At 45.5% G+C, this 26,506-nt stretch overlaps 1 protein-coding gene across 1 annotated transcript; it reads left to right on the top strand.

The window, feature by feature from the left end:
• The first annotated feature begins 21,978 nt into the window (after positions 1-21,978).
• On the top strand, positions 21,979-24,618 carry LOC124664087. The gene is made up of 2 exons (XM_047201688.1): positions 21,979-22,120; positions 23,996-24,618. Exons 1-2 carry the CDS (start codon positions 22,099-22,101, stop codon positions 24,616-24,618), a joined length of 645 nt encoding a protein of 214 aa, XP_047057644.1. The 5' UTR covers positions 21,979-22,098.
• Positions 24,619-26,506: the final 1,888 nt, after the last annotated feature.

Raw genomic sequence — 26,506 nt, forward strand, 5'->3', positions numbered from 1 at the left:
CTCTAATGATCGGGAACGCATGGAAGGGCAGAAGAGAGGTGCGTGGTTGGGGAAAAGAAATCACCAAAGGGCCGCAACTTGGGGGATGGTGCAAGCCGGTGGCGAGCTTTTGGCGGTTCTAGCAGCTGGCCAGCTGGGTCGGCTGGGACTGGACCTGCGGGACGTATAGCTCGGGGACAAACGGCTAAAAGAGCTGGAGGAGGCAGCTTCATGGTCACCGCAAGAAGCGGACGGCCTGGAGGCGCACAATGTCACCACCCACTCTCCTCTGTTCTCACCAAACACTCTGCCACACACATGATACGCCTTGAACGCAGCTCGACGCCACACAAGACTGAGGAGATACGTCAGTCCCGACTCTGCACGCTCTGCAAATGTTGTCTCCAAGGCTCGATCCACAGAAATAATCCATCACTTTTTCTACTTTTTCTAGGTTTATGCTATCAAATTCAAATCGAAAATGTTGCTAGATGTACAACTTTTTTTTAATCGTCCGCAGCTTGAATTTGTAGGAACTTTAATACAACTTCTTTCAACAAATATTGGGTTGTGCATAAAACAATTTGTAGCTTCACTCCACCTTAGAGCACCGCCGTTACATATAGTATATCCTCGAATCGTTGGAACAAATTGATCAATGGGCGGTTGCTGATAAAATATCTTGCCTTCCAAGATTTATGTGCAACTCATGTGGACGATGGGGCGACCAAGATTGGGCGGCGGTGACGGCCGCGGCCAGTGGGAGGTGAATGGGCGGGAGGAGCTTGCGCAGCGCAAGAATGGCAGCGGGGATGTACCGAGGAAGAGCTATTGGGTGCCTGCCATAGGTGCTGTTGGTGGTCTTCGCTACCCCGCCCTCATCGAGAGAACTAGCATCGGCTCCATGGCAACCTCTCTAGAGGATTTGAAAATTGGGAGAGAGGGATAGATGGAGGACTCTCGGGAGGGTCACGTGAAGAAAAACCGAGAGGAGAGGGCAATGAATGACGATACGACACATGAGGAATCTATCAATGTGCTCTCAGCAACTCTCTCTAGCTGATGGTGTTTGTCCGTTGAATGGCCGGACAGACGAGGGCTCCCGGTTGCTGGCCGCCAGAAGCACCTTCTCTTTGAGATCATGGTTCCAATTGCCACTATCAAATTAGTTGTCTGAATGGACGAGATAGCGGTGGGCATGCTGGACACTACCTTCGAGCCAAGCTCCAAGGCCGCCTAGCTCCAGCAGAGAGAGGGTGACAAGCTCGCTCCAGATCGACCCTCCATCAATGGGCGTCAATGACGAGGTAGGGCAAGGGTGCACACGATGATCCTCATGGGGGCAAGGGTTCAACTCGGTGGTGGGAATGCACGGTTGCAAAGCGGGATTGTCGTTAAATTGAGAAACCGTAGCAACGCACGGGCATTCAACTAGTCATACTAGGATACCAGTTCTATTCGTTTTGATTAAAAGTAAATTTAGATTTCAGTTGAATGAGCTTGGACCATAAATTAGATAGATTTCTAAAATTTTGCAAAATAGATTTGGTGCACATGAGCCAGTTTTTAAAATATTTAAAAACTGTACATATGCATTTTAAAAATTCATCACCATTATTCCATAAATACAAACACATATCTTGAATATTGGTGCAAAATTTTGGTATAAATTGCATTGTATTTTAAATTTAAGAAAAAAAAAATAATTGTGGCTACATACATGGGTAGATATTTATCAGATATTTAGCTTTTTTGTATAGCTCAAAATACAACATATTTTTCTTCAAAATCCTACTGTACCTTTAAAATGTTATATGTATGTGGATATTTATTTTATTTTTTTAATTCAAAAATATGATTTTTTTTAAAATCAGGAACATTGTGCTCATGTGGCAAAGACACTTGTGGGAAATTTTGACGTAAACCGTTAATTCCGGAAAGGCGTCCGGGCCTGCTGCTAGTTTCTATATTGGGCCTACCTACGCCTCATCCGTGAGATTGACCCTCGGCGGCTCGCTGCGCCACCGCTGCCGCACGCGTCAATCGAGTGTCGGACGCCAGCGTCAGCGCCTCCGTCCCGTCCACCGACTACTAACTAGGTCAATGCGCCTTCCTCACTCTCTTCCTTGCCATGGAAATCGGAGGGCAGCAGCAGAACCCTAGCTAGTGGCTGACTAATCACTGGCGTGTATGTGTAATCTGGTGGTATTGCAGATGCTGCCGTTTGTAGTTGCCGGGATAATGCTAGCTAGCCTCTGCGCGTGCGTGCGTAGTTTGGTCACTAGATTACTTTCGCGTTTTGCGAATCAGAAGAATACTTGGTTCGATGTGGCCGCCATTGGATGCTCCATCGCTGTCTTTGATTCGCCACATACTGATGTTAATAGTATATATGATGTTTCCGTTCCAGAGATCGATTTATATAAAACAGGCTTGCTGCTCCCAACTGGATATGCAGAAATTCACTGTAACAATTTCACAAGTGCTCCATGTGCTAAATTAAGGTTCCATCACTTATGAAATTCTCTGCAAAGGGGATTGTTATTAGTACTTACTATTATGTAGTATTATGGAACGATCATTAAAATTTTCACAAACTGTTGTAAAATACTCATCCCATTTTTCATTAAGAGAAGAAGTCCATGGGTATAAACCCAAAATGGATATAACTTCTGTTTTTTTTCTTGATATTAATGGGGGAACTTCAGAATTTTATAATTTATTAGAGGATTACCATGGGCATTTTGAGCCTCCCAAAAAGTCCGTGATGCCTTTACTATCTGCAACTGTTGTAAAATTGATATTCGCATCATGTATGGAACAGTCTCTTTCTTCTCCTTGTGTGTTTGTAATGGTTCTGCAGTCTACATATTTTTCATTTTTAATATTCACGCATTGCCTTCCTGGATTCCTGCAGCGTCTTATCGATGAAATGTCAGCACCAGCGCCCATTACCCTTGGTTGCAAGAGCGTGCAAGGCACCAGCAATGGTGATGATAGGCTCAGCAGCCTTCCTGACGCAATGCTCCACCACATGATGTCCTTCCTGCCGATGCCGGAGGTCGTGCGCACAAGTCTTCTCTCTCCGAGGTGGCGCTATCTCTGGACCTCTACGCCATTCATCCACATTGACCACCTGGACTTTCAAAACGATACCGGCAATTGGACAGAAGTGGACAGGATAGAGAAGTTCATGGACCAATTGCTGCGCTTGCGTGACAGGACTGCTTCCTAGGATGAGGCCCGGATCTTATTAGCCATAGTGAATAAACTTGTATTATAAGGCTTGTATTACTCATGTTAAGCGATGTCAGAATAATAGTAGTCATTACTTAGCAAATTATGCTAGAACCAGCTCTAGAACGGCTGTATGGCTTGCCTCTGGCCCAGAGGGTTTGTCGAGCATATGCCAAAGAGATGTAATATAAGATATTTGAGAAATACAGGTTTATTCGCAAAAAAAAAGAGTAAGGCTTGAATCTGTCTCTTTGGTCGATGGGATATTTGGGCCACCGAATTGCAACTTTCCTATGCTCGAACACTTAGAGATGGAGCTTTGCATTGTGTGGACAACAGCTGGGATCATATCGAGGTCACTAAAGACTCTACATATCACCCGCTGCCGTTTTCTCATGGATCTCGTGATATGTGCCACAAACCTTACCCGTCTCTCTATCCTTGATCCATTATGTTGTGGTGCTGTAGTAACCAGAGATCTGCCTTCTCTAATATCAGCTCCGATTACTTTATCTGATATCTTTCATGGCGGTGCAGACAGAATAGTGGATCATCGCATACTTGATGGCCTTTCACATGCCACAAAACTGGAGTTGCACGCACCATTACCCGAGGTACGGTGGGTTCTTTCACATCCATACAAGTTTATGTGTATACTCGTTGCTTCCTGCTTGTTTAGTTAGTTGCTTCTCTGTTTTAAATTAAGACGCTATCTACTTCTTGAACTGATTGTTTTCTCTCCTACATGTTTTTGTACTCATCTATTTAGTTGTTTTTTCACATGCCTCCCTTACGATGTGATTTTGCTCTCTCCTATATGTTGGCAAGCTAGCATGGAAACATTATATCATGAACTAGCTTGGTATCTTGAAACTAATTAACATGATTTTGTTGCCTCATTTCTGTTGAATATGAAGCTTGTGTTTGAGAGAAGTTTGCAAACATGCTCGATGTTCAGCAACCTGACAAGATTGGCGCTGGGTGGTTGGTGCATGTCTGCTGGCTTTTACCCGTTGTTCCGCATTCTCCACCACTCGCCCAAGCTGAAGGAGCTAAGCATTAAGCTCGAGATGGTAAGTATATCTACTCCCCCCCTCCCAGATGTGTATGTCTAATTGGCAATGGTCTGCTGCAACAGCTGCAAAACCATCTATGGTTTGACACCCTGCAATGCAGGAGCACTGTCAAACATGCAATGAGGCCGAGTCCTCTGCACTTCTGTTGAGGCGGGCACCGCTGATCGGGGGCTAACCCTGTATCGAGAGAATCAAGATAGACTGCAGCAAAGATGACCCGAGGGTTGGTATGTTGGTGCAGGCGTTACTACCGATCTTCATCCCATATGGGAAAATCAGTATCGAGAGGGTTAGTGATACTGGCTATGACATGTGGAAAACCGTTAATATTGAGATATTTGGTTCAAATAGACTTTTGATATGTGCTTCTCTTGCTGGCTATGTAATTATTGTTGGAAAATTAGGCACAATTTCCATGATTAATTCCAGAATATAAAACATGAAGACAGCAAGTACTAACATGTGAAACTCAAACATACTAGATGCATTAATCAACATGAGTAGCAGCAACACAAACGGTAAAGCATCCATCGCTAAACAGATCGAGATATGTCGCACGTACCGATCTGGTGGAGGTGGCGGTGGAGGTGTAGCAGATGATGTCGCAGCGATAACGTTGTTGATGACAACGTTGTTGACGACAGGGGACGACGGGTCGAAGTAGACGGCGTTGAAGACGACGGTAGGCAGTACCGCCCGACTTGGACGGAAGGCGACCCGTGATGAAGAGCTTGAGCGGCCGCGCGAGCGCTTCCCAAAAACCTACTCCGCCCTCTCCCGTACAGGATCGCAAGGACGAGCGGTTCCGGAGACCTGCTCTCCCGTTCGCCGATGCACGTCGGCGCGCGGGATGGAGTAGGCTACGATGGCGGCGCAAGCGAGAGAGGTTGAAACCCTAACTCGTGTATTCGGTATGTTTCGCGGTAGCCGGGCAAGAGATTATATAGGCTCAGGAAACCCTAGGCAACGTGGGCCACACCCACGCCGCACGAACGTTTCGAGTCGGTTACAGATAGCCCACGATCCGGGAGCGACCCGAACCGACTAACTGTGACGCGTCCGTCTAGGACTCTATTCGTTTTCCTGAGCTGCAAAAAGTAAGGAAAGTCTCGGCTCGAGGCTCAATCCACTCACCACGAGCGCGGCGCGCGTCGTGATGTGTCGTGTCGAGTCGAGACAAGCGAGCGAGGAGGAGGAGGAGCGCGCGTGTAGCACTCCTATTCTCACTCACTTACTAGTGGTGAAACAACCCACCTTATAAGGTGGTCTAACTTCCTCCCAACTTTCCATGTGGGACTAAACTTCCCACCACTTGCCACTCACTAGTGAGCTGCCACCAACTTGGGCTTAAACTCACAAGGCTGTCACTATGTGGGCTTTGAGATTTATAGGGAAAACTGAAATCTAATTTGGGCCACTAAAAGTGGGCCCAATATTTCAACAATCCCCCACCAGATCTCAAATCCCCATTTAGAGATTTATCAATACTCGTTGCTTGTTTATATACCAGTGTTTCAGCGGAGACTGTTAAGTTGAACTTCCGCCTAGAACCTTAAGCTACATCCATTCACACTTGAACAATGGACTAAGCCTTGAATTGCAAGTTTTGCGTGAACAGTGGTTTCACTCAAAGTCATGACCAGTACATGGCTGCCGCAGCCTACCCCGCGGGTGAAGCATATGCGTCATACTTCATGGTCTCTTCATGAGTTTACTAGAGATCACCCAAATCTCATAGATTGCGACGTTTAACAATCGGACTCATATAGGTGTGTTATTTCAAGAATGCTCTGTAGGACAGCATCTTTGCTATAATAGCCAACATAAACACATTAAGGCTTGTCGCCAACCTGCCTTACAGCAGTTGAGAGTTGTGCATCTTCACATAGAAAGGGTTACATAATACTCTCCTCAATTAAACCACTAGTTTGTTCTTCCCAGGTCCTAATTCACGGGATCTCCGATCACAAAGGTTGGGTTACCACTATGGTGTAACATCAACGGGTCTCAAACCCATCTCCCTCGATGCACTTTCTATCACATTACGTGATAGGCCCTTTGTAAAGGGACCTGCCAAGTTTTTATCTATTTGAATATACACACCAGTTATTACTCCGGAGTTTCGCAATTTCCTAACAGACTTCAAACGTCTCTTGACGTGTCTTGATGACTTCGTGTTATCCTTAGAATTGTTCACTTTGACAATTACAGTTTGATTGTCACAATTCAAAAGGATTGCCGGGACAGGTTTTTCAACCACAGGCAAGTCCATCAAGAGCTCACACAACCATTCTGATTCAACAGTGGTTGTGTCTAAAGCAGTAAGTTCTGCTTCCATAGTTGACCTCGTCAATATGGTTTGCTTGCAAGATCTCCATGACACTGCACCACCTCCAAAGGTAAATACATACCCACTTGTGGCGTACGGATCAGCTACATCCGAGATCCAATTCGAATCATCGTATCCTTCAAGCATAGCTGGGTGCCCCGAATAGTGAATCCCATAACTCATTGTACCACATAGGTAGCGCATGACCCTATCAAGTGCATGCCAATGATCGAGTACCGGGTTTGACATGAACCTACTCAACTTGCTAACAAGCAAAAGAGATGTCGGGTCTAGTCGTGCTCGCTAAGTACATGAGTGAGCCAACGATCCGAGAATATCTCAATTGATCTATGGCGATTCTCCGGTTCTTGCGTAATGTCACACTCGGGATCATAAGGTGTTGAAGAAGGCTTGCTATCAATATAGCCGAACCGGCTCAAGATCTTCTCAACATAATGGGATTGCGTTAGAGTAATCCCACTCTCGTTCTTAATCAGCTTGATGTTCAGAATCACATCAGCTTCTCCCCGGATCTTTCATATCAAAGCTCTTTGACAAGAAAGACTTGACCTCGTGTATTACTTTCATGTTTGTACCAAAGATCAGAATATCATCCACATACAAACATAATATAACACCTTCACCCCCACCATGGCGATAGTAAACGCACTTGTCAGCCTCATTGACAACAAAGCCTACAGAAGTTAAAGTTCTGTCAAACTTCTCATGCCATTGCTTAGGTGCTTGTTTTAGGCCATATAAAGATTTTAGCCAGTTGCACACCTTTCTTTCTTCACCTTTTACTACAAATCCATCAGGCTGATCCATATAGATTTCCTCTTCCAACTCTCCATTAAGAAGAGCTGTCTTTACGTCCATTTGATGAACGATAAGACCATAGGAGGCAGCCATGGATAGTAGTACTCGAATGGTGGTAAGTCTAGCGACGAGTGAATAGGTGTCGAAGTAATCTTCGCCTTCTCTCGTGTGTAGCCTTTCGCTACAAGCCACGCCTTGTACTTCTCAATAGTACCATCAGGTCTTAGCTTCTTCTTGAACACCCATTTGCAGCCCACGAGGCTTGCATCCATGGGGTCGTTCGATAGCTCCCAAGTTCCATTAGAAAGAATCGAGTCCATCTCATTATGGACAGCTTCTTTCCGATCATCTCGCATACTGGAGATGCATATGCCTCCGCAATGGACGTGGGAGTATCATCCACAAGGTACACAATGAAATCATCACCAAAGGATTTTTCAATCCTTCGTCTCTTGCTCCATTTAGGGGCTTCATTGTCATCCTTCTCAATAACAATCTCATGTGATTGTTCAAAATACTCATTAGATGTACTAGATTCAGGAACTATCTCGGTAGAAATTCTAGCAATGCTATGCATATCTTTCATAGGAAACATATTCTCAAAGAATGTTGCATCACGAGATTCCATAATAGTATCAACATGCATATCGGGTACTTCAGATTGAACTACTAAAAATCTATAGCCTACACTCCGCGGAGCATAACCTAGAAAGATACAATCCACTGTCTTTGGTCCGAGTTTGCGCTTCTTAGTAATTGGAATATTGACTTTCGCCAAACATCCCCATGGGCGCAAATACGAAAGTGATGGTTTTCTCCCAGACCACTCCTCGTAAGGGGTTTTATCTTTATTCTTGTTAGGAACTCTATTCAGGACATGACATGTTGTCAACAAAGCCTCCCCCCACCATGCCTTTGATAAACCAGCAGTGGCTAACATGGAATTCACCAAGTCAGTCAGCGTGCGGTTTTTCCTCTCGGCAACCCCGTTCGATTGGGGCGAATAGGGTGGCGTCCTCTCATGAATTACCATGTTCCTCACAGAATTCATCAAAGATTTTTGGAAAATATTCACCACCACGATCCGACCTAAGACGCTTGATCTTTCTCTCTAATTGATTTTCAACTTCGGCCTTATAAATTTTAAAGTAGTCTAAAGCTTCATCTTTAGTTCGCAACAAATAAACATAGCAAAATCTAGTCGCGTCATCAATCAATGTCATGAAATATCTCTTTCCACCTTTTGTCAACACACCATTCATCTCGCATAGATCAGAATGTATGAGTTCTAGAGGTGCCAAGTTTCTCTCCTCGGCCGCCTTTTGCACCGGTTTTTAAAGGCCATATGCACCGGATGGCCAACCGGTGCAAACCATCCGGTGCAAAAGGCCCCCCCCTTTTGCACCGGTTGGATTACGAACCGGTGCTAAAGGGGTCTCCACGTGGCCGGCTGTGGGGCGCTCGGCGGGGAAGCTTTTGCACCGGTTCGTAATACGAACCGGTGCAAAGGAGTGAGCCGCGGCAGCGTTTTAGTGCAATTCCCTGCCGCGTCAGGGAATTGCACTAAAACGCTGCCGCGGCAGAGACTCTGCCCCATTCGAAACACGGTATAATATTAATAATGCAGACAATTCAAATATATATATATATAGGAAACCATTATATTACATATATCGATCAAAGTGACACACGTTCATGCATATATATATGTCTACATCAACTTTGATACTTGGATGTCGGCCACATAGTGTTCTCCGTCCGGAGCTAAGACTTGCTCAACTAAGAATCCCGCCAGCTCTTCTTGAATTGCTCGTACACGCTCGGTTGCTAGAAGACCGTCCCGCAACCGTTCGATCTAATCATTTGAAGAAGGTACGGTGGTCAATATATATGTGTGTGTATGTGAATGAAACAGAAGGTGATAAAATAAAGCCATGAATGTTGTTTACTTACATCAAGTTGTTCCAAAATGTCCCTCTTATGGTGGGTATTACGGCGGATGAACTCGCAAACGTAATACCCGCATAAATTATTCCCGTCCTCCTGCCTCAAGCACTTTACGAGAACAAAATTCAATCAAAATAATATATATATATATAATCAAGGATGATAATAATGGTATTGAAACTAGAATCATCAAAGAGATGCGCGGCGTAGCCAGTATTACTTACCGGTACTTGTTTTATTCGAAGTTCTATATTCTTTAAACCCGGAGACTTGTTGGTGAACCGTTTCCAAGCCTTGAGGAGGATATCAGCCATGTCCCCCCACGCCTCAAGGGGTTTACTCTTCGAGTCCATGACTTCTACTATCCCGGTGTCGGGTTCAATGACTAGCGAGGATATAGTGAAACACTGCGGACACACATATATATGCATAACTCATCAATTACACTTAACACATGGAGTAAGCGAAAAAGATTTAATGTGTGAAGACAAGTAACACTCACGAGAAGTTGTAAGGAAATAGTATTGCCCTTTTGTATGAGTTTTTCCTTAAGACATATACCAAGTTATTCTCTGTGTCCTTGGGAGAGTTGTGGACGGTATACCCATTCACGGTATATGGGTCAACGAACCCAAGATCATAGATTTGCCCCTTGCGGCATTCGCGGATCTTCATTACGCATAATAGAGAGTATGGTTATATGCATGCAATGGACGAGCCGCGGTAGAGACTTAATTACATAAATAATACTTACGGACGGTAGGCACTCAGCAGAGATTTGTCGAGGGCGTCTTGGTTGAATAACTGAAATAATTCACAAAATTCGATGTTCATCACGTCATTTCGCCCGTAGTGCTCATCCGTGATTGCCACCATGATCCGAGTTCTTACCATCCTTACATTTTTCCATGTACCAATTATGCAGTCTTCGCAGTTGCGTTGATAGATTAGGCAACTCCTCGGCTCGACAAGAGGTTGCCCGTACTTATACTTGGTATGCTATTTGGACATCATCACCCGTACTTGTAAGGAATTCCGCATCGATGCGGCTTAAGTACTCGGGAATACTCATACCGACCGCATCCGCCTCATCTTTGTATAGTCTTACCATCTCCGGATCAAAGCACGCTGTGACATCGGGATACACTTGGAGCGGGGGCACGAGTTTTTCTGGTTTCCAAGGCTGGGGAACTGGTTTCCCGTCTACCTTACTTTTTTCCCACCGATCTCTTGCCGACACATTTGACTTGCGAATAGACCGGTCATAGTTCGATGAAAGACTTGGCTCAGGTTGATGAAGGCTCTTCAGCGGTTTCAACTTCTTTTCCAGAGATATAGCTGGCTCCGGCTCAAGCTGGGGCTTTTTCAATTTCAACATTTGTTGCTTGTGTTGTTCAGCTACGATCTTGGCATTTTCCTCAACTCGTATAGTCATAAGGTCTCTTGGGAGGAACCTTAGGCACTCTTGGGAGGGGCTCTTGTTTGCGTCTCGGTGATCCGTTACGACTCGAGTCTGTGTCGTAGCGGACCGCCTAATTTTGCTCTTAGACTTGGGCTGCGGCGGCGGAGAAGGCTCACGCGGCGACGGAGAAGGCTCACGCGTCGGCGGGGAAGGCTCACGCGCCGGCGGGGAAGGCTCACGCACCGGGAGACGGCTGCATCGGTGGAGAATGCTGCCTCGGTGGAGACCTTGTTGGCGCCTTCCAACCCGGAATCACAATGAATTCTTTTCGCCATAGAGCGTAGTGTTCTTGGCTTCTCCCAGCTCTAGCAAATCCCCTTCACCGGCTGGGTGGTCAAGCCTCGGCGGCCCATACCCATCCATAACTTGATCCACCCCGGCAACGGCGTAGCCGGGTGGAACCGGCTTGAAGTGGTATCTTTGATCGGATGCGGCGGTAAGACATAGCCGACCGCCGCCTTGAGCGTTAAGTAGCCCATCGTTTGGAAATGTAGCTCACAAGGTGTAGACTCTGTGATAAAGTCCACAGGGTAGAGATCAAGATCCATCTGCGGTTCCACAGGGGAGGGAGGAGCCATCTGCGGATCCACATGTGCATCATCACCAGGCAGCTCCGTGGAAGCCACGCTGCTTTTCCGCCGAGATCCCTGGCCGGTAGCATCGAATGCAACTTCTTCTATCTGCGGATTAGGTTGAGGTTGGGTGACTGTGACTGAGCCTGACATTATCATCCTCACTTGCTCCTCTAGCTTAGCAACGCGTTCGTGAACCACATCCTTTTGCCTCTGACGGCTTCTATCGGGATATTTCTTCGTTTTTGCAGGAAACCCAATACACCACGGCTTGCCACCTGATGTGGTTCGTGTTCGTCCTGAGTGTTCAGGATTCCCAAGGGCGCGTGTGAGCTGGTCCTTCTCTCTTTTCGGGACGGAACTTCCCCTCTTCAACTTCCTTTGCAACATTTCTAAAGGCTTCGATGGGAAGTGGGTTTTCCTTATGTCTTTGTGTATATATGCATAACCCTTGTGCGTCCAACGTGCCCCCATGCGCGTAAAACCAATCCCTTGACCGCTGGTTCCATTTCGGTACCTACGGCTGGATCCCCTTTTTAATTAGCTCGTTCTCCCATTTCTCCCACTTAGGTCTGCCGACATTGTAGCCTCCTCGCCCCATGGTATGGAAGTACATCTTATTAGAAGCATTTTTCGTATTGGTGTCAGACCTTTTCTTTGCCTTGTCCGATTTCTTTAACTTCACAAATTCCTCCCAGTGGTCTTTTATCTTCTCATAGGGGCCTTTGAAATCAGGAGTCTTCCCTTTCTTGACAAAGAAGCTGTCCAATTTCTTCTTGTAGTCGTTGAACTGTCGTGCCATCTTCTTAAGAGCCCACTTCTTAACTCTTCGCTGTACGCTATTCAGCTCGGGATCCTCAGGGTCTGGCCTGTCATTCTCACTATCAGAGTCAGTTGGCTCCGGAAAGATGAAATTTTTCAGCAGCTTCCTAAACATCACACTTTTTAATCTCGTGTCGACATAAGTAACTCCTTCGCCCCCTTTACAGGTTTCTTCCATTCTTGAGTGGTGATCGGGACGGTGTCCCTAACAACAACTCCACATTGACTTACAAACTTTTTTGCGAAATTCTTGGGAGAAATCGGTTCGCCATCTATCGCGATTTCCGTGATGGTGCACCTTTCATGGTCTTCCATCTTTCGGCCGCGCCTCGTTTAGTTACGCCAGTAGAGTTTGTTGATCGGGAGGTCTAAAAGAAGAAACAACGTTAATACATGTATATGCACAAATGCGGAGGCTTGGTTAATTAATATATATACACCTCGGCGGCGTCGTGAGCTTCTCCCTCGCAGTCGTCACCTTCTCCCTCACCGGAGCCGTCTCCACGGTTGTCTTGCTCATCTTCCTCACCGGAGGCGTCTCCACGGGTTCGCTCGTCTCCCTCGCCGGATTGGTTTAGGTAAAGAGAGGTGATATCCTCATCATCACGGATAATCTCCTCGACCATGTATTCTTTTTCTAGGTCTCGTTCCATAGTTTCTGCAAAGACTTACAAGTTATTCTAATGCTATAAACACAACGAAGCGAGTAATTAACCAAGATAATGATATAAATAAATGATCAAATATTAGAGTTACACATATATATAAGTGCAAATAAAGGATAATGATGAATACATAATCAAAGATCTGAGTTACACATATAGCTCGATCGGTCCCTAATACATCACACTACAAGCTCTCAACGGCGCCGACCGGGTCCCGAGCCGCGCCGGGTGAACACCCAAAGCCACGGAACAGTAACGGGAGCATAGCTAACATGAGATCCCCGCATAACCGACCATCCGGTCCTATACATGGTGTCTAACGCATACATGTAACGGCGAACATGCTCATCCTCCGCTGCAATGCGCTGAGCTACCACCTCCGGCGGGGCCGGCTCCCTCCGAAACGAACGTGGCCCATAAGACCTCCACCGAGAGAATATCCGGGTCGACGACGGGACCCGGATTCCGCACCAAGGTGCGCGCCCCGGAAGATAACACCTCCCAGTGCCACCCCGGCGGAGCCCAGTCCCGAACTTCCCCCAACTGCCGCAACTCCTCTAAAATTGTCCTAGCTCCAGGATGCGACGGGCGCGGCATCGTATGCAAACTAATATTGAATTTGAATAAATTACTTATGAATATATATATCTTAGTAACAAATACTACTACTTTTGTCTAACACATACATTTTTATCTAACATATATTTCTAACATATAAATTTGTAACAAATATTTTCTAACTACATTTTTTTCTAACAAATATTTTCTAACTACATTTTTATCTAACAAATATATTACTAACATATAAATTTGTAACAAATATTTTCTAACTACTTTTTTATCTAACAAATATTTTCTAACTACATTTTTATCTAACAAATATATTTCTAACATATAAATTTGTAACAAATATTTTCTAACTACACTTTTATCTAACTAATATTTTCTAACAAATATTTCTAACATATAAATTTCACTAATATTTTCTAACATATAATTTTTCTAACTCTAAATTAATATTTCTAACAAATATTTCTAACCCTAAATTTTTCTAACTAATATTTTCTAACCAATTTAACTACTAAATTTCCTAACTAAATGAAACAAAAAAAAAAGAAAAAAAAAACAAGCCGGGGCTCACCTATGCGCCGGCCGGAGATGGGGGCGGCGGGCGGGGGCGGCGGCGCGGGCGGTGGCGGCGCGGGAGGCCGGCGGCGCGGGAGGGCGGAGGAGGAGGCGGCGGCGCGGGCGGGCGGCGCGGGAGGCCGGCGGCGCGGTCGGCGGCGGCGTGGAGGAGGCGTCGCGGGCGGCACGGCGGCGCGGCGCGGTCGGCGGCGGCGCGGCCGAAAATTTGGGCAGAGTTTCGGTAGGAAACTGTCCTCGCGCGAATTGGAGAAGAAGGGTGGCGCGGGGGAAATTTATAGTCCGACCCTTTTGCACCGGTTGGTGGCTCAAACCGGTGCAAAAGACCCTTTTGCACCGGTTCGAGCCACCAACCGGTGCAAAAGACCCATTTTTTCGCCCTCTTTTGTGTTTTCCCGCCATTTTTTTGCGTGAGTCGCGCCGGATAGGTTCCCGCCACGACGCGCGCGTGGTAGGTTCCCGTCAAACGACGCCGCGCGGGATATTTTCCCGCCACGACGCGAGGGATATTTTCCCGCCACGCGATGACGCCGCGCGTGATTTTCCCGCCACGACGCAAGCGGCGCGCGGTATATTTTCCCGCCACGACGCAAACGGCGCGCGGGATATATATTTTCCCGCCACGGCGCCGCGCGGGATATTTTCCCGCCACGCGATGACGCCGCGCGTGATTTTCCCGCCACGACGCAAGCGGCGTGCGGTATATTTTCCCGCCACGACGCAAACGGCGCGCGGGATATATATTTTCCCGCCACGGCGCCGCGCGGGATATTTTCCCTCTATAAATAGTACGTCCCCGTCTCTCCCACTTCGATCATCACCAAACCCTAGCCCATTGCACAATGCCCCCAAAGCCGCACCCGCCGCCGGTGGAGGTGGACCCACAGCTCGCGGAGATAGAGGAGTGGGAGGAGCTGCAGCGGCAGGAGGCGGCAGCAAGGAGGGCAGCGAGAGGATGAGGTGGACCCGCAGCTTGCGGAGATAGAGGAGTGGGAGGAGGCGGCGCTAGCGGCTACCATAGAAGCATTTGAGAGGCGAGTCTCCGGGAGCTGCATAAGCGGCCGCGTGTGGCGGATCCGGATAGTGAGGATATGTATAAGCGTCGTCGTGAGGAGGAGCTGCGGCAGGAGGCGGCAGCCAGGAGGGCAGCAACGGATGCGCGGAAGAACTAGTAGAAGTTGTTATTATTTTAGTTTAAATTTAGTTAATGTTAAATTTCAATAAAATCTTTGTCGTTGTTTTAGTTTAAGTTTAGTTAACGTATCTTGTTAAATTTCAATAAAGTCGTTGTCTTTAGTTTATATACCCCTTTTATCCCGGTTCCTGGCTTGAACCGGTGCTAAAGATGGTGGATTAGATTATATACCCCTTTTATCCCGGTTCCTGGCTTGAACCGGTGCTAAAGATGGTGGATTTGATTATATACCCCTTTTATCCCGGTTCCTGGCTTGAATCGGTGCTAAAGATGGTGGATTTGATTATATACCCCTTTTATCCCGGTTCCTGGCTTGAACCGGTGCTAAAGATGGTGGATTAGTTTATATACCCCTTTTATCCCGGTTCCTGGCTTGAACCCGTGCTAAAGATGGTGGATTAGTTTATATACCCCTTTTATACCGGTTCCTGGCTCGGAACCGGTGCTAAAGATGGGGGGCTAAATACGGGGGAGGCTTATCCGGTGTTTGCCTTATCTGGGGTGGCCTCATCTGGGGGGGGGGATTATCTGGAGGCACATTGCTATATATAGCCCCCTCCCGGGAGAGTAGAGAGAGCAGCCTGAGAGGCAACGAACAAGAAGGAAAGAGCCTCTCCGGCGAAGCTTCTCGAAGATGTCTTAGATGGCTGGCCGTCTTAGACATCTTCGGAAGCTTTGCCCGAGTAACTCTTCCCGCAAGTCAGCTCGGAAGCTGCTAGTATACACCCAACAACCAGTAGCTCAGGGTAAGGAGGGCTTCGGGAGCTTTTCGAAGGAAAGAGCCTCTCGGGCGAAGCTTCTCGAAGATGTCTTAGATGGCTGGCCGTCTTAGACATCTTCGGAAGCTTTGCCCGAGTAACTCTTCCCGCAAGTCCCGCTCGGAAGCTGCTAGTATATATACACCCAACAACCAGTACCTCAGGGTAATTAATTAAAGAGGGCTTCCGGGAGCTTCTCGAAGGAAAGAGCATTTAGTTCAAACGACCAATGTTACTGATACATATCACAACAAACGCTTCACAATATGAGCTCATCAAGGTACAGGATAATAATTAATACATTATGATCGCTTCGACCGTAACCATGGAGTATCTTCAGCATTTAACGCGATGGTTGGATCAATGTTCACTCTGAAGGGTGGAATTTCAGCAAACTTATTATAATCTTCGGACATGTCTGTCTTGTCCTCGACTCCCACGATGGTTCTTTTCCCTGAAAGAACTATGTGACGCTTTGGCTCATCGGATGAGCTCGTTTCCTTATGTTTTCTTTTCTTCGGTCTGGAGGACATGTCCTTCACATAAAAAACCTGAGACACATCATTGGCTAGGACGAATGGTTCGTCTCTGTAACCAAGATTGTTGAGATCCACTGTTGTTATTCCGTACAGCTGGTCTACCTTTTACCCCTTTTCCATCAAGCTTGAACCATTTGCACCGAAACAAAGGGATCTTAAAATAAGGTCCATAGTCAAGTTCCCATATCTCCTCTATGTAACCATAATATGTGTCCTTTTCCCCACTTGTTAGTGTTTGTTGCATCAATGCGGACACCACTTGTTTTGGTTGGTGCTCTTTTTATCTTGGGCGAACGTGTCGAAGGTATTTCCATTTATCTCGTACCCCTGGAAAGTCAGTATAGTCGAAGATGGTGACCCGGCCAACAAGTACAATTGATCATCAATGGCGTTGTTATTCATGAGATGTGTTCGGAGCCAACCGCCGAATGTCCGCATATGTTTATGTGTAATCCGGTCTTCGAGACTGCCCGGATATTCGGAGCGTACAATATTCTTGTGATCGGTGATATACGGGGCCACCAAGGTGGAACTTTGTAGAACTGTGTAGTGTGCTTGAGTGAAAGAAATGCCGTCCCTACATATCATTGATTTCCTTCCTAGCGTGCCTTTTCCACTTAGTCGCCCCTCATGTCGCGATTCGGGAACACCAATCGACTTAAGGTCGGGAATAAAGTCAACACGAACTCGATGACCTCCTCTGTTCCATAGCCCTTGGAGATGCTTCCTTCGGCCTAGCACGGTTATGAACATATTTCTTTAAGACCCCCATGAACCTCTCGAAGGGGAACATATTGTGTAGAAAGACAGGACCGAGGATGGCAATCTCTTCGACAAGGTGAACCAGGAGATGTGTCATAATATTGAAGAAAGATGGTGGAAACACCAACTCAAAGCTAACAAGACATTGCACCACATCCTTCTGTAACCTTGGAAGACTAGCTGGATCGATTACCTTCTGAGATATTGCATTAAGGAATGCACATAGCTTCACAATGGGTATTCGAACATTTTCCGGCGAAGCCCCCTCAGTGCAACCGGAAGCAGCTGCGTCATAATAATGTGGCAGTCATGCGACTTCAGGTTTTGGAATTTTTTCTCCGCCATATTTATAATTCCCTTTATATTTGATGAGAATCCAGACGGCACCTTGATATTGTAAAGGACTTCAAAAAAGATTTCCTTCTCTGCTTTGGTAAGAGCGTAGCTGCCAGGACTTAAGCGACTCCCTGTATCCGTCTTGTAATCCTCTTCTTGCTTGTTCTTTGGGACTTTCATACGATACTCGGTCCTCCCTTGCTTCGGTGTATCTTTTGTCTGCCCATACACGCCTAAGAAGCCTAGCGAGGTTCACGCAAAGATTCTTCGTCGCATGCATCACGTCGATTGAAGAGCGGACCTCTAGGACTTTCCAATAGGGTAGATCCCAAAATATAGATTTTTTCTTCCACATGGGTGCGTGTCCGGTAACAACCTCTTTGGGAACAGATTTTTTCTTCGAAGCCTTTTTTTGGGAACAGATTGGCCGCCGGGACCCTTTCCAAATATTACTTTTATGTCCTTGACCATATCAAGTAAAGCATCACCTCGTACGGAGTTCGGGCTTCTCCCGGTGATCCGCCTCACCTCCGAAATGATTGCCTTTCTTTCGACGGGGTGCCTCTTTGGAAGAAATCGACGATGCCCCGGGTACACAACATTCTTACATTTCTTCAAATAAGCACCTTCGGTCTCATCTAAGCGAGTGCGTGCATGCATTGTATCCCTTGTTTGTCCGTCCCGAAAGGTTACTAAGAGCGGGCCAATCATTGATGGTCACGAAAAGCAACGCTCGTAGGTTGAATGACTCCTGTTTGTACTCATCCCATGCAAGAACACCTGGTTTGCTCCACAATTGTAAGAGTTCTTCGAGATAATGGCCGTAGGTAAACATCAATGTCGTTGCCGGGTTGCTTTGGGCCTTGGATGAGCATCGGCATCATAATGAACTTCCGCTTCATGCACAACCAAGGCGGAAGGTTATAGATACATAGAGTTACAGGCCGGGTGCTATGACTGCAGCTACTGCTCCCCAAAAGGATTCATTCCATCCGTACTTAGACCAAACCTTAAGTTCCTCGCGTCATCTGCAAAGTCCGGGAACTCTCTATCGATTTTCCTCCACTGCGACCCATCGAGCGGGGTGTCTCAGCATCTCGTCTTTCTTACGGTCTTCTTTGTGCCATCGCAACAACCTGGCATGCTCTTTATTTCTGAACAGACGTTTCAACCGTGGTATTATAGGAGCATACCACATAACCTTGGCGGGAACCCTCTTCCTAGGGGGCTCGCCCTCAACATCACCGGGGTCATCTCGCTCTGATCTTATACCGTAGTGCATTGCATACCGGACATTTTTCCAAATTTTCGTACTCAAGGCGGTAGAGGATGCGATCATTAATGCATGCATGTATCTTCAGCACCTCTAATCCTAGAGGGCGAGAGAACCTTCTTTGCTTCGTACGTCTTGTCGGGCAATTCGTTATCCTTTGGAAACCTTCTCTTCATTATTTTCGGTAACTTCTCAAATGGCTTGTCACATATACCAGCCTACTGCCTTCCATTGCGAGCAACTCCGAGTGTGGCACCGAGCTTTGTGTTGCCATCTTCACAATTTGGGTATAACTTCTTTTTGTGATCATCTAACATGCCCTTTAACTTTCGCTTCTCGTTTTCAGTTTCGCATCTCCGTGTGCATCAGCGATGGCCCGACGAAGATCATCATCAACGGGCTCATCTGATGCCTCTTCATCTTGATCACCTCCACCTGCCTCCTCATCTTCATCATGCCCTGTTGCAGTATCACCGTAGTTAGGGTACATATCATCATCCTCTTCTTCTTCGTCGTCGTCTTCCATCATAACCCCTCTTTCTCCATGCTTGGTCCAACAATTATAGCTGGGCATGAAACCTTTCCAAAGCAGGTGGGAGTGAATGACTTGCCATTCAGGGTATTGCTTTAAGTTCCGGCAATCAACACATGGACAACATATATAACCATCCGCCTGTGGGTTTTCCTCAGCCACACGGAAAAATTCTTTCAGGCCCGAAGTGAACTCGGGCAGACGTCGGTCAACGTACATCCATTGCCGCCGGTTCATCTACATCAAATAATTAAGTTTATCAAAAAAACCATTACAAAACATCATAATATATATATATATAGTGGATATTAGCACCGTACAAATGAAAGGATAAAGTTGTTTAACCTTGATTGAGGAGGGAAAGAAAGAGGAGAAAGCTTAAGTGTCGCTCCGGCACCTCATCTCATTTTTGTTTTGTGTAAAATCAAGCGGCATCATTCTCTCGGACATTTCATCGAGCACCTTGTGTGCATGCCAAAGAAATGCAAGGTAGCACTCAACACACACACCTTTCTCCTAGAAAAAGTGAAGTTGTGAATTGGCTGGTTGGAGGTGAGCTGATATAAGGGCTGGGGACCTTTTGCACCGGTTCGTGTTACAAACCGGTGCAAATGAGCTATCTTTGCACCGGTTTGTAACACGAACCGGTGCAAAAGGTTCCTCGGCTGACACGTGCCTGGCGACAAACCTTTTGCACCGGTTTGTGTTACCAACCGGTGCAAAAGATATCTCATTTGCACCGGTTGGTAACACAAACCGGTGCAAAAGGTCCCTCGGCCGGCTGCTCCCCACGAACCGGTGCTAATGACCCCCTTTAGCACCGGTTCGTGCCAAATCCGGTGCAAAAGCCATCTGGGGCAAAAAACGAAAGCCCTTGTTTCTACTAGTGGTTCGATGTGGCCGCCATTGGATGCTCCATCGCTGTCTTTGATTCGCCACATACTGATGTTAATAGTATATATGATGTCTCCGTTCCAGAGATCGATTTATATAAAACAGGCTTGCTGCTCCCAACTGGATATGCATAAATTCACTGTAACAATTTCACAAGTGCTCCATGTGCTAAATTAAGGTTCCATCACTTATGAAATTCTCTGCAAAGGGGATTGTTATTAGTACTTACTATTATGTAGTATTATGGAACGATCATTAAAATTTTCACAAACTGTTGTAAAATACTCATCCCATTTTTCATTAAGAGAAGAAGTCCATGGGTATAAACCCAAAATGGATATAACTTCTGTTTTTTTCTTGATATTAATGGGGGAACTTCAGAATTTTATAATTTATTAGAGGATTACCATGGGCATTTTGAGCCTCCCAAAAAGTCCGTGATGCCTTTACTATCTGCAACTGTTGTAAAATTGATATTCGCATCATGTATGGAACAGTCTCTTTCTTCTCCTTGTGTGTTTGTAATGGTTCTGCAGTCTACATATTTTTCATTTTTAATATTCACGCATTGCCTTCCTGGATTCCTGCAGCGTCTTATCGATGAAATGTCAGCACCAGCGCCCATTACCCTTGGTTGCAAGAGCGTGCAAGGCACCAGCAATGGTGATGATAGGCTCAGCAGCCTTCCTGACGCAATGCTCCACCACATGATGTCCTTCCTGCCGATGCCGGAGGTCGTGCGCACAAGTCTTCTCTCTCCGAGGTGGCGCTATCTCTGGACCTCTACGCCATTCATCCACATTGACCACCTGGACTTTCAAAACGATACCGGCAATTGGACAGAAGTGGACAGGATAGAGAAGTTCATGGACCAATTGCTGCGCTTGCGTGACAGGACTGCTTCCTAGGATGAGGCCCGGATCTTATTAGCCATAGTGAATAAACTTGTATTATAAGGCTTGTATTACTCATGTTAAGCGATGTCAGAATAATAGTAGTCATTACTTAGCAAATTATGCTAGAACCAGCTCTAGAACGGCTGTATGGCTTGCCTCTGGCCCAGAGGGTTTGTCGAGCATATGCCAAAGAGATGTAATATAAGATATTTGAGAAATACAGGTTTATTCGCAAAAAAAAAAAGAGTAAGGCTTGAATCTGTCTCTTTGGTCGATGGGATATTTGGGCCACCGAATTGCAACTTTCCTATGCTCGAACACTTAGAGATGGAGCTTTGCATTGTGTGGACAACAGCTGGGATCATATCGAGGTCACTAAAGACTCTACATATCACCCGCTGCCGTTTTCTCATGGATCTCGTGATATGTGCCACAAACCTTACCCGTCTCTCTATCCTTGATCCATTATGTTGTGGTGCTGTAGTAACCAGAGATCTGCCTGTTGGATATTTTGGTGATCTAGGCTGCTCTCCTAGGTCAGATCTTTTTGGGTTGCTACAGTAGGACGGTGCTACAGTAGGGCGGTGCTACAGTAAATGGCCACCTATCCTTATGTGTTGTCTTGATCGGAGACATCGATTTTGATCCAACGGTGCTGGTTCCCCTAGTGCATAGTGCTAAACATATAAAAGGGGTCAAATGACCTAGAAGAGGAGAGGTGGAAGATGGCTGCCGCTCTCTGCCTTCTCTCTTACACACTCTCTCTCAAGAACAAGCCACCGATCAGGCTAGCACTAAAGCACTAGGAAGAACCTAGCACAAATTGCTCCATCCTGGTGTGAGCAATTAAACAAGAGGAGGCATGGCATCATCTTCAGACCAAGGTATTTCTGATCTTATTCTTTTGTGGCTCAAACTAGAGCTAGTTGATCCTGCTGGATCCAACAATGGTATCAGAGCACCTAGCTCTTAAGTTTGAGCCCTCTTATGCTCAAGTTCATGCTTGATTTATCAAGTTTATGTTAAGTATCAAGCTATTCTTCCTTTTTTTTTGGCTTGATCTTTTTTCTGGCCCTAACAAATCTTTTGAGGCTCAAGGGTTTCAATTATGAAGTTAAGTAAAAGGGGGTCTGATGCAACAACTGAAAATCCCCTATTTCTAGAAACCCTAGAACAGAAATTCCTATGTTTTTACCCCTAATTCGGATCAAGAGTTTCGGTTATGTAACAAATTGATGGGGAAAGAAGCAAATTTTGCATAAATCTTGATGTTTTTCCCAAATCCGAGACTCTAATTTAAGCAATTATGTGTTTCCCTCCTGCAATAAAGCTTGTGGTTTTGGTTTATGCTAAAGATTTAAGGGGAAACCTATAACGTGATTCTTAAGATGATTTTCCCCAATCCGAAACCCTAAAGTGATGAAAATTTCCCCTGTTTTGATGCTAATGGTTTCGGTTAAGTATGAATTGAAGTGGGGACGGATTGATTTCATGCCATAATCAATCCTAAATTATGAAATTCCCCAAATTTTCGGAACCCTAACCCTAATTTAAGAATCATGGCGGTGGAAACTTACCTTATGAGTGTCGTCGCCGTCGCTGGCCACGGCGGCGCCGGTGCCACCATTTTATGATGGCGGTTCTGCTCGGGCACACACCCGAGCGGACCTGCCGTCCACCGCACCGGACCCCGGCGCTCCTTCCTCGCGCGCTCGTCGCCGTTGAAGGCCGCCGCGGTGCCGGACTTGTGCTGGCCGTCGACGCCGTCGCGGGGACGCCCGCACGCGCTCGTTCGTCTCGCGCAGGGCGCCGCCCGGAACCGCTCGACAGAGCTGCGCGCTGGCCAAAGCTGCACGCAACTCCGGCGAGAGGAACTGGACGACGCCGAAGCCCTCCTCTCTGTCGCGCGGTGCTTGTCGCCGTCGCCGTCGCGCTGCGCGCCGTCATCGCCGTCGGGAGAGGAGAGGAGGAAAAGAAACGGGGCTAGGGTTTTCGAGGGAGCCGGGCGACGACGCGCTGGTTTTGTTCCAGCTGCGGTCGTTCCTGGCCGTCGGATTGCATCCGACGGTTCAGGTCGTCCTGGCATGTTGCAAATGGGCTGTGGCCCAAGAGGGGATCAGGGGGAGCAAATACTGGGCTGGGCCAATTTCGGCCCAGTTCAGCAGGATTATTATGCTAATAATAATAATAATAAAAAAAAAAAATTAAAATTAGGGCTAAAATAAATATCTTTTCAGGGCTATTTTTTCTGGATAAATTGATTATGCTTATTATGTTTATTTTAGGCCACAATTTTAATTGTCATGCTTAGTTAATTTACATGTTGATATTACTTTTATTATTTAGTTTATTTATGATTAATGAATTATGGTGATATTTATCACTATAATTAGTGTGTGATAATGATTTCGTCTGCAAAATAAAGTTTATGGATCCTCAAATAAAGTGTGGTTTTATGCCTTGTCATTCTGACCAAAGTTGTTTGACGGGCATTTTAACCGCAAAATTCTTTTATTGGTCTGTTTCACTTCGGCCAAAGCTGATGTGAACCGGGTCGGTAAAAGAAAATAATGAATGAGGATCATTAATGTGTGGCTTCTATTTATCAATTTGGCCAAAGCTAATTGATGAATATTTGTCCACAAAATTTTGTTGTTCATTTTCATCTCTGACCAAAGCTGATTTGAATTTGATCAATAAAATTTAATGATGATTATGATAATGCTTACTAAAGCATTTTGAATTTCTTTCTTTTGCAGCAACTAATGTCTCTAATATTGCTGGAATGCTAAATGGCATCGAACAGCTAAATGGCAGCAATTATGTCACGTGGAAGGAGAAGCTTGAGATCACTATGGCCTTACTCAATATTGATTATGCTCTCCTTAATGATCCTCCTGAGGTGCCTAAAGAAAATAATGAAAATTATGAAGCCCTCAAGAAGGAATATGACATTATTAAGGCTAAGTGGGATGACTCTAATCGCAAGTGCCTTATGATGATAAAGGGCTCCATTACACAGAGTATGAGGGGAGCCCTTCCTGATTGTGAGACAGCAAAAGGGTACTTTGCAAAAATTGAGCATCAATTTAAAGGGTCTTCTAAAGTTTATGCAACAAGTCTTATCAGAAGGCTAATTGATGAAAAATATGATCCCACTGGAAGTCTTCGAGAGCATATTATGAAAAAGTGCAACATGGCCGCCAAACTAAAGTCAATGGAGATGGAAATCTCTAATGGTTTCCTCGTCCATTTTATTATGTCATCTTTGCCTCCCCAATTTGATCCATTTATGATCAACTATAATGCGATGGATGTTAAATGGGAGATTGATGAAATGATGGCGCGATGTGTGCAAGAAGAAGAAAGGCTTAAAGGCTGACAGAATTGATCATGTTAATCAGTTTGGTCATTCACAAAAGAAGAAGTATAAAAAATTTGTGAATGAATATGTGAAGCCCAAGCCTTATAAGTTCAAGGAAAAAGGCCAATCTTCAAAAGGTTCACAGCAAAAGAAGCCTGAAAAAGCGCCTAATGCTGAAGGAAATAATTCTAATGCTTGCCACTTCTGTGGAAAAGATGGGCATAGGCGAAAGGATTGTTTTGGCTTCAAGAGATGGCTCAAAGAAAGAGGTACCGACGCTATTACTGTTGTTGAAGAATCCCTTTATGTTAATTATGCCACCAATACTTGGTGGATTGATTCAGGTGCAACAATTCATATTGTAAATTCGTTGCAGGGATTCAATATGTGGAAGACCCTAAAAAGAGGGGAAAGAACAATTAGAGTTGCTAATGGTGTTGAAGCTTATGCCGAGGCGCTTGGAGACTTCACTCTTACACTTCATGGCGGTTTTAAGCTTCAGCTAAATAATGTTCTCTATGTACCCTCGATGAAACGGAATTTAGTTTCCGTCTCATGTTTAGATGATGATAGTTATGAGTGTCACTTTGGGAATAAGCGAGTGTATAATTATGTATGACAATAATAATGTTGGCCTTGCCTGTCGACACGACAAACTTTATGTAATTTCCCTTTGTGATGATATAAATAATGTGGGTTCTACCTCAAATATAAATGTCGGTACCAAACGCAAACGTAATGATAATGAGACTTCTTCGAAATTATGGCACTATCGTTTAGGCCATATTTCGAAGGGGAGGATTGAGCGTCTCATTAAAGATCAAGTTCTTCCTTCTCTTGATTTTTCGGATGCGGATGTTGATCATTGTATCGACTGCATCAAAGGAAAATATGCCAAGAAAATTAAGAAAGGTGCAAACCGAAGCACGGGAGTTTTGGAATTAATTCATACGGATATATGTGGTCCGTTTAATGTGAGATCGGTGGACGGTTATAATTCATTCATAACGTTCATCGATGATTTCTCCCGTTATGGATATATTTATCAAATCAAAGAAAAATCAGAGGCATTAGACAAGTTCAAGATTTTCAAAGCTGAAGTTGAAAATCAATGTAATAAAAGAATTAAAGTTGTAAGATCCGATCGTGGTGGTGAATACTACGGCGGACATGCAACTTATGGTCAAATTCCTGGACCATTTGCAAAATTCTTACGAGAAAATGGCATTGCCGCCCGATACTCGGCACCGGGTGAACCTCAGCAAAACGGGGTGGCTGAAAGGAGAAACCGCACACTTATGAATATGGTGCGGAGTATGTTAAGCCACTCCACTTTACCGGTGAATTTATGGATGGAAGCCCTTAAAACAGCAGCACATATTCTTAACAGGGTCCCCAGTAAATCGGTGCCCAAAACACCGTATGAATTATGGACTGGGAAAAAGCCAACCCTGAATTATTTTCATGTATGGGGCTGTCCTGCTGAAGCAAGGATTTTCAATCCGGTGATGGGAAAATTAGACCCCAAGACGAGTCGATTGCCATTTTATTGGTTATCCTGACAAATCTAAAGCATATCGATTTTATTGTCCAAATCAGACAACGAAATTTGTTGAAACAAGACACGCTGTGTTCTTGGAAAGTGATATGATGAAGGGGAGCATGACTCCTAGAGAAATAGTCTTGGAAGAAAAACAGGAATATGTCCCGATGCCTGTAATCCAAGAGCCAGTGTTTCCAGTACATACTGAGACTGCACCTCAAGTTTCAGCTCCTGTAGCTGATGGTGCTCGCAAAACTGGACAACAAAAGGACCAAGGACAGCAATTACGAGTGTATTCAAGAAGGCAACGTGCTGCTAATACAACACCTGCTGATACACCGGTGACTGTCCCAGATGTCACAT

This window comes from Lolium rigidum, chromosome 6 (genome assembly GCF_022539505.1).
Source record: "Lolium rigidum isolate FL_2022 chromosome 6, APGP_CSIRO_Lrig_0.1, whole genome shotgun sequence".
Lineage (NCBI taxonomy): Eukaryota > Viridiplantae > Streptophyta > Magnoliopsida > Poales > Poaceae > Lolium > Lolium rigidum.

Excerpts from the sequence above, each read along its gene's own strand:
- LOC124664087 (XM_047201688.1), top strand. The coding sequence starts at position 22,099 with ATGGCATCATCTTCAGACCAAG. Across the intron at positions 22,121-23,995 it reads GGCATCATCTTCAGACCAAG|CAACTAATGTCTCTAATATT; the intron begins GTATTTCTGATC and ends TTTCTTTTGCAG.